The sequence below is a fragment of the Musca vetustissima genome, unplaced genomic scaffold (genome assembly GCF_032173495.1).
Source record: "Musca vetustissima isolate MV318-11 ecotype Yass unplaced genomic scaffold, APGP_CSIRO_Mvet_v1 utg40938, whole genome shotgun sequence".
Classification (NCBI taxonomy): Eukaryota; Metazoa; Arthropoda; class Insecta; order Diptera; family Muscidae; genus Musca; species Musca vetustissima.
The window spans coordinates 1-9,610 of NW_026888323.1; the positions used below are offsets into that span (position 1 = coordinate 1).

The window sequence follows — 9,610 nt, forward strand, 5'->3', positions numbered from 1 at the left end:
TAGATTCACTTTCTGAGTCGATTTATGCATGTCCGTCTGTCTGTTCGTACGTGTAAACAATTTACACGTACGAACAGACAATCGGATGCGACCGATTTGGATGGCCCAAGGACGAACCCTATTGAAATTGAAGAAAACCCTATTGAAATTGAAGAAAATCCCGTATATAGTGTCATCTGATTTAAGGTAAATGTGAAACGAAAGTCACTATATATCTTTGGATTTGCACGAAATTTGGCACGGCGTACTCCATTGAGTTTAGAATGACGTGTGTTAAGTTTCGAGAAAACCGGTTCAGGTTTAGATATAGCTCCTATATATAGTTTTTTCCGATTTTATGTAAATGGGGCTAATTAGAGGTTGTTTCTTCTTAAGGATAAAATTGTAACATTCCGCCTTTTCAAATGAAACCAATGGCCCATTTATAGGGCACAATAAAAAACATTGGACCTTTATTACCGGGAAAAACGTTTTTATACCCTAAGCTTTTGGCTAATGAGGGTATATACACTTTGATACGGCAATGTGTCTTATCGAAATATTGGTTTTAGACCCCATGGTTCTTTGAATCAAATCTGACTCAAATAATTTGGAGTCGATTTACAAATGTCCGTCTGGCTGGTGCACACGATAACTCTCGAAGGGAGTAACCTATTTCATCCAACCCTTGCAAATCGTAATATTTCTTCCAAACATAAATCAGGATCGAAGATGGGACCTACCGTTCCACTTCTTCTAGTACCTTCCCCACAAAACTGACAACATTTTGTTCAATATTAATTATATCTTACACAACTATGTTGTCATGGTATTACAATTTTGGGCAAACGCCAGATTTTCTAGCGCCGCGAAATATTGGTCCTATACCCACCTTTAAGTATACCGATAGTCTCATATCTCGACTAGTTGATAGTATATCCAATTTTCGGTGATTTTAAGATGATATTTGAATCGAAAACAAAATTTTCTAGTCGCTCAAGAGGACATAATTGTATGCAGAACGTCACATATTTTACATGGTGTGGTGGATCTGACCAAATACTTAGAACTGCTGTTTAGATGATGATCGTCAATATTCTGAGGGTTAAATCCCAAAACCTAAAGTGACCGAATTTTTTTTTTATGGCGTAAATATTCACCTCGGGAAAACAAGATTTGGAAATATGCAGGGTTAGAAAGTGGAGCTTTTGCCCTATAATTGGTCAAGAGGGTGCAAAATAATATAATATTATAATTATTATACCATGACTGAATAATGTTGGAAGATGGGACTTATCGGTCCACAGTACATCCCTCACAAAGGTTCGTTTTTTTTGAAACATGGAAATCTAATATTCAGCGAACGAAATGTCCTATTCAATCAAAATTTTGCACATCGTAATATATTTATATTAACCAGATCAATATCGAAGATGGTCCACTCCTTCTGACTTTATATTTTCTTTTCCAGTAAAAAATGAAAAATTGTTAATTTTGTATGTTATAGCGTATCCTTATACATTTTTGGTATTCTATGTTGAACAAATATCATTTTCCCCTTACAACATTCCATATATAACCACTGTGCACATTCAAAGTGTTAACATTTGTAAATATTTATTGTTGTTTTCTTTTAATTACAAACACATTTTCGAATTAGAAAATATTTATTATTTTCTTTACGTTTCGTTGTGCTTTGATATATAAGAATATTAAACGATATAAAAATATTTATGTATGTTTATATTTATAAAAAAAATAAATAAAAACGGAAATATTATCATGCCATACTGACCTTCCTCTAGTTCATCATCTGGGCCGCTTAGAAGTTCGTCATCCGAGCAGATATTTAAAATGCTCACAAGCATATCGGTAACCTAATGGAAAATGGGAAAATAAAACAACAAAAATATAATCAAAATGGATGATCACATTATATTTTGATGATTAGTTTGCGACTAAATTTTCCCTTTAATCTGTTTAATGAATTTATGATGGAGGTGGGAGGCATAAAAAATTAAAATTTTTATTATATATTAAAAAAATATGAAGGCGATTTTTATGGATACCACGCATACTTTTGGGTATGTCTGTGTGTTTGAGTAAATGTGTAAATGCCTCTGGCCTATAACTTACCTTCTCGCCAACAAATGGCAATGACCATGTGAAGACATCCATAAAATTTGGCAGCCAATATGGATGGGGTGAACAATTAAATTGTCGAATATTCATAACATTATTCTCATATTTAAGTACAGCTGCCTTTTGTCAAATGACAATATTTTATATTGGTTGTATGTACATGGTCCAAATTTTTTGTTGTTGTATATGTAAGACGAAGAAAAAGAAATAAAAAAAAAACGAAATATTATAAATTTTTTGTACATATGTATGTCACAATTGCATGTTAATAGAATATTGTATATTTATAGGCACATAATATATTTTTAAATATTTCTGTCAATGACATATGTCCACACATACTATGTATGTTCTGTATTTTATATATCATACTTAAATGACTATGAAAAGTATTTAAATTCCAATCAACAAATTAACAATATTTTTTGGGATATATCAACACAAAAAGTTCGACAGGACCGAACGTTTTGTACCCTCTACCATTAGGTACCCATTTAAATAACGGATACTTGGGATATTCATATGAGAGTCTTGTCTTTAAAAAGTTTTTTTTTTAGCAGTCAGTTTGGAAAATTGATTATGACCTACAGCATACCATATTGTTGCATACTTTAAACTGCTACACAACTACCACTCAAATCAAACATTCTGCAGATCTATATTCCAAAGCAGGGAAACATTTCTTGATCGATTAAAGATCAACACATCCGCTTTCTTACCCTGGAATCTTTTCCGAATCATGTTTTCCCAGAGTGATCATTTACCGTATAAGATACAAACTTTGATATTTTACACATAAAAGTTGGGGTTCATTTGACACCCTACATATTAACCGATCCTTATCAAAACAGACATTCTAATTATTTGGTGAGATCTCTTTCCCCGTGTAGAATTTGTGATATTCTGTTTATAAACATTTACACCCTCTAAAGTGAGTATGATAATACTAAACAAGAGTATACCTAAATATTTTCGTATCACTCCCACATCCGAGTATTTGTATCAAAGGTCAAACACTCCTCATGAATCTACTACAATCAAATTCTTCGGTCTATGTATTTCAGAATAATTATATTCGATATAGAATGCAAATATTGACCTATTATCATCCAAGGCCTCATGCTTATTCCTTGGACAGATCGTCCTATCCGTGTAAAATTTCGTGATGTTCGGGTCATAATTATGGCCTCTAGAGCAGCCAGAAAAAAATACCATAGGGGTCTTCTTTGGTTCGAGCCGAACTCAGCTAGTCGATATATACAATACAATATTTCGCTGCGTTCTCAAATGACACTCAAATGACCTTATAACATTTAAAATAAGTTGGAGATTTGGGATACATGTACACAAGGCATTAAGTTCGACCTGGTCAATTTTTTACCCTCCATGAAGTGGGCATTCAAAATATCTTAAATTAATGGGGACCTTTTATGGGAGCTACGTGATGACGAATTTGCTGTGATTAGAACACAAAATAAACAAGTAAGGAATGTAGTAAAGTCGGACGGGCCGACTATATGATACCCTTCACCACTATGGGTATATTAAACAGGAATATTATCATGAAATTGGATGAAATGAAATATGTGATATTTATCTAAATGTGAATCGACCTAGATCTATCCATAAACTTGTCATTTGTTTGTTACAATGGGACAAAAGTATGCAAATCGACTTCAAACAAATTTCAATAGGTCATCCGCTGGGTTATGTCTGTACTACTAGAAAACGTAGTTGCGTTTTCTAGGAGTATGTTTGTACTTCTAGTAAACGCAACTACGTTATTCCATGCTCAATTTTGTACGTTGTGCGAAATTTGATGTCAATCTGACAAACATGAGGAGTTTGATGCACAATTTACTTAAAATCGCACGAAAATATATATGGAAGCTATATTTAAATATGAACCGATTTCAACGAAACTTGTCTTAGGTTAGGTTATACTAATTTCAGTATGTTTTGTTCCTATCAGCTATATATTGGTTCCAATTACTTAAAATCGCTCTATAATATAATTCTGGATTAAATTCAGTACGCTATGCATAGGAACTTTGGTTTGGATTGATTTTCACGAAACTTGGCAGACATCACTCTAGGCTCAATTCATTACGTAAAGCTAAACTTCGTGCAAATCGAAATATATATAGGGACTTTGGTGCACCATTTACATGGAATCGGACGAAACTATATATGGGAGCTATATCTAAATCTGGGCCGATTTTCACGAAACTTGGCAGACATCATTCTAGGCTCAATTCAGTACGTTATGTCAAAATTCCTGCAAATGGAAAGATATATAGGGACTTTGGTGCACCATTTACATTAAATCGGACGAAAATATATATGGGAGCTATATCTAAATCTGAACCGATTTCCACGAAACTTGGCAGACATCATTCTAGGCTCAATTCAGTACGTTATGTCAAATTTCGTGCAAATCGAAATATATCTAGGGAATTTTGTGCACCATTTACTGAAAATCGGTCAAAACTATATATGGGAGCTATACCTAAATTTTAACCGATATTCACGAAATTTGGCACACATCATTCTAGACTTAATTGAGTACGTTATGCAAAATTTCGTGCAAATCGAAAGATATATAGGGTCTTCTGTGCACAATTTACATTAAATCGGACGAAAATATATATGGGAGCATATCTAAATCTGAACCGATTTTTCCCAATTTCAAAAGGGTTCGTGCTTGGGCCAAATAAGTGACCTATGCCAACTTTCATCCAATTCAGATCATAAATGCGACCTGTACTTTGTTTACTATTTAACATGGACGGACATGCATAAATCGACTTAGAAAGTGATTCTATGCATATTCTCAAGGGTATTATGCACAAAGACATAATATCCTGTACCACAGTGTGGTACAGGGAATAAAAATGTCTGGTCAACGATGTTCGTCTTCAGAAGATTTTGTTGAAGCGTTGACCTATGGCGTATTTGACCTTCTGGGCTCTTAAGATACTCGTAAAGTCCTTTCTCCACCCCAAATAATAAGCTTCGTTTTTTCACAGTGTTATTATGTCGGTTACTATGAAGTCATAAGAACTGCCCCCTTTTGGTCCTCTTTTCTGGATCGTTTCATGACCTCTAAATATTTACAGACATTTTGCTCGAATGACATCGTCTTTTTAAACTTTTACCCGATCTTAAAGGGAAATCTAGTAATGTTGAATATTGATCCTAAAACCGGTAACGGGTAGCGTATAAGTATTACCAAAACGTATACGAGCGGTATGACTCTTTCAATATATTAGGTTGGTGAAAAAGAAATCCATTATTTTTTTCAAACAATTTCAGATTTATGCTCTTTGGAAGGGTGACATTTCGCAGTAAAAAATATTTTGCTGGTTTTTGTTTGGTGCATTCAGTTGTGAGTTACAGTGTGTTAAAAATGGAAATGAACATTTTACAAAGGCGAAAATGTAAGCCAAGCGGTTTGCATTTTGATAGGAAAATACCTTAACTATATCGTTCAAATACATCGACAAGTTTAACCGAGAAAATAAGTTTTGCGGTCAGCTCCGCCAGTACGAGAAGAACGTCAACAATGTTAGACCTTAAATTGTAAATGTAAATCACATAAATTCAGATTAACTTCCTAATTACAACCTATGCAGAACTCCAAATATTGATCTCAAAGCATATCACCGGTGGCGTATAAGTATTGTCACAACGTATACGTAAAGTCTTTTAAAAATTAAAAAACCGTACATTTCGTTCCATTTTGAAATAGATTGCAATACATATTCATATGAACTAAACAAAACTAAAACAAAATTTTTAGACGCAAATCCGCTATTATGGAAATTTAAACATTTCGAAAACGCATTTCGTAGCAATTAAAATGGCTATTATTCGACAATTCACCTGCAACCTCCAAAAAAACGTAAACATAACCAATACACATCTGATCTAATATTCGTCGAACAAATGTTTATAAGATGAATTTCATTTATTGTAAATACCTTGTTGTTATAAACATCCAAATAATTGGGCGCCGAAAATATTGTTATCAGAGATGGAAAACCGGTAACCTGATTTTTGCGATACATGCGGTAGCTAGAAAATAAAGAGCAGATAAATTGAAATTAAAAAAACGTATTACGACGACAATGACCCACTTAAAATAGTGATTTGAATTGAAACTAAACACAAACACTACTTACCCCGCATCTTGTGCTTCATGGGCTCTGACAACCGATAACAAATTATTCTTTTGTAGAAATTCACAGCAGGCCATATAGCTAAAAGAAAGAAAAAATTAAATAAACATAATTAAAGAAGGCGGGTGGTAGGTAGTCAGGCAGGCTGCTGGCCGGCAATCATACAAACGATTATTATTTATTGTGGCAAAGAAACAATTAAATGCTAAAAACCAGTGAGCGGAGCAGTATAGTCGGACGGGGCCGACCATACGATACCCTACACAACTACCACTGAACTCAAATTTTCTACGGATGTGTATTCCGAGCCTGGGCAATATTTCGTGATATTTGCACACTCTTGCCCGATTAGAGGTAAACAGCACCTCTTCCTCACACTGACATATTTTCCGAATATTACGAGTATTCAGTACAGTTATTGTCCAGATTCCCTTCACCGTGGGTTGTGTTGTTGTAGATCGACTCGAAAATAACACAAAAAAATTAAGTTTTCGGTCCACTTCATTCCAAAATTATTATCTGATCATCACCGAAAATTAAAGGCGTTGTCCTTGACAATAACTGGAACCTCATGAAACATTTCAAAGCGATCAGCGCTATGTTCGGCTCTCTAGAGTGATAATGGGTTACTAAATAACATACAAATACGGAGATACCTGTAAATATTTAGGTGTAACTCCCACATCAGAGCACATGCGACAATATAATTGGTCTTAATTTAATGGTCAACCACTCCTCTTGGATATAACATCAATTTTTCGGGTCTATGTCCTTCAGGGGTAAATATATACGCTATAGAATACAAATTTTGTCATTTTTCACACAAAAGTCAGGGTCCATTTGACCCACTAAATATTGACCGATCTTTATCAAAACAGGCATGCTTATTCTTTGGCCCGACCCCCTTCTCCATGCAAAATTTCACGATGTTCGGGTCATTATTGCGGCCTGTGGAGCGACCAGAAAAACCGACAAAAATTTAGTATTTGGTCCATTTCATCCCCTAAATATTAACCGATCTTTCCCAAAAACAATAGGGGTCTTCATTGGCCAGAACCCATCCTACATGCAAAATTTCGTGAAGATTGGTCCATAACTGTGGCCTGTATCGTGTTTACAAATTATAATGGACAGACGGACGGACGGACGGACGGACGGACGGACGGACGGACACACATGTCTAGATCGACTCAGCTAGTCGAGATATGACGATCGGTATACTTAAAGGTGGGTCTAGGACCAATATTTCGCGGCGTTACAAACTTTTGGGGCTGCACAAAGCTATAATACCCTGACAACATAGTTGTGTAGGGTATAATAAACTGCATCATTCATACCTGAAAAAGTACGAACAACCACGCACTGAATTGTGTGTAAAATAATCACTATTTTTTTCATTGCCAAAATCTTCCAACGGATCGGACCACAAGAGATCACACATGGGTCCAAAGGCGGGGGGTTCACGGAATCTGTTTAACTGAAATGGATTTTCATTTGTAAATATATTTTGTATATGCGAACACCTTTTCTGAGTTCCTTACCTTTTTGATATCATCTAGGGTAAAGATTTCAGGTGATAGACCTCCATGAATACACAGAAACTGTTGATTTAATAGAGCCGCCAATGGCAAACAGTCAAAAGCCTCCATACAGGCGTCATAAATTTGAATTGAGTATTTTATTTCACCTGAAAATGGGAATTAATAAAAATATAAATTTAAATAGGAATATTTTTACCAAAGACCAGCAAGGCGTGGATTTTTTAAAGAATATTTTTTCCAAAGACCTATCAAGGCGTGGATTTTTTAAAGAATATTTTTTCCAAAGACCTATCAAGGCGTGGATTTTTTAAAGAATATTTTTTCCAAAGACCTATCAAGGCGTGGATTTTTTAAAGAATATTTTTTCCAAAGACCTATCAAGGCGTGGATTTTTTAAAGAATATTTTTTCCAAAGACCTATCAAGGCGTGGATTTTTTAAAGAATATTTTTTCCAAAGACCTATCAAGGCGTGGATTTTTTAAAGAATATTTTTTCCAAAGACCTATCAAGGCGTGGATTTTTTAAAGAATATTTTTTCCAAAGACCTATCAAGGCGTGGATTTTTTAAAGAATATTTTTTCCAAAGACCTATCAAGGCGTGGATTTTTTAAAGAATATTTTTTCCAAAGACCTATCAAGGCGTGGATTTTTTAAAGAATATTTTTTCCAAAGACCTATCAAGGCGTGGATTTTTTAAAGAATATTTTTTCCAAAGACCTATCAAGGCGTGGATTTTTTAAAGAATATTTTTTCCAAAGACCTATCAAGGCGTGGATTTTTTAAAGAATATTTTTTCCAAAGACCTATCAAGGCGTGGATTTTTTAAAGAATATTTTTTCCAAAGACCTATCAAGGCGTGGATTTTTTAAAGAATATTTTTTCCAAAGACCTATCAAGGCGTGGATTTTTTAAAGAATATTTTTTCCAAAGACCTATCAAGGCGTGGATTTTTTAAAGAATATTTTTTCCAAAGACCTATCAAGGCGTGGATTTTTTAAAGAATATTTTTTCCAAAGACCTATCAAGGCGTGGATTTTTTAAAGAATATTTTTTCCAAAGACCTATCAAGGCGTGGATTTTTTAAAGAATATTTTTTCCAAAGACCTATCAAGGCGTGGATTTTTTAAAGAATATTTTTTCCAAAGACCTATCAAGGCGTGGATTTTTTAAAGAATATTTTTTCCAAAGACCTATCAAGGCGTGGATTTTTTAAAGAATATTTTTTCCAAAGACCTATCAAGGCGTGGATTTTTTAAAGAATATTTTTTCCAAAGACCTATCAAGGCGTGGATTTTTTAAAGAATATTTTTTCCAAAGACCTATCAAGGCGTGGATTTTTTAAAGAATATTTTTTCCAAAGACCTATCAAGGCGTGGATTTTTTAAAGAATATTTTTTCCAAAGACCTATCAAGGCGTGGATTTTTTAAAGAATATTTTTTCCAAAGACCTATCAAGGCGTGGATTTTTTAAAGAATATTTTTTCCAAAGACCTATCAAGGCGTGGATTTTTTAAAGAATATTTTTTCCAAAGACCTATCAAGGCGTGGATTTTTTAAAGAATATTTTTTCCAAAGACCTATCAAGGCGTGGATTTTTTAAAGAATATTTTTTCCAAAGACCTATCAAGGCGTGGATTTTTTAAAGAATATTTTTTCCAAAGACCTATCAAGGCGTGGATTTTTTAAAGAATATTTTTTCCAAAGACCTATCAAGATCAAGGCGTGGATTTTTTAAAGAATATTTTTTCCAAAGACCTATCAAGGCG

The 9,610-nt window shown here is 34.1% G+C and overlaps 1 protein-coding gene across 1 annotated transcript; it reads right to left on the bottom strand.

Annotated features, from left to right (window-relative positions):
* Window positions 1-1,774: 1,774 nt before the first annotated feature.
* LOC133336177 (serine/threonine-protein phosphatase 2B catalytic subunit 1) lies at window positions 1,775-7,989 on the bottom strand (the record flags this gene model as incomplete). Its single annotated transcript, XM_061544467.1, has 6 exons — window positions 1,775-1,856; window positions 2,116-2,241; window positions 6,105-6,198; window positions 6,306-6,383; window positions 7,640-7,779; window positions 7,844-7,989. Coding segments are annotated over 6 exons (666 nt in total), but the record flags the coding sequence as incomplete, so codon positions are not given.
* Between the last annotated feature and the right edge of the window lie 1,621 nt (window positions 7,990-9,610).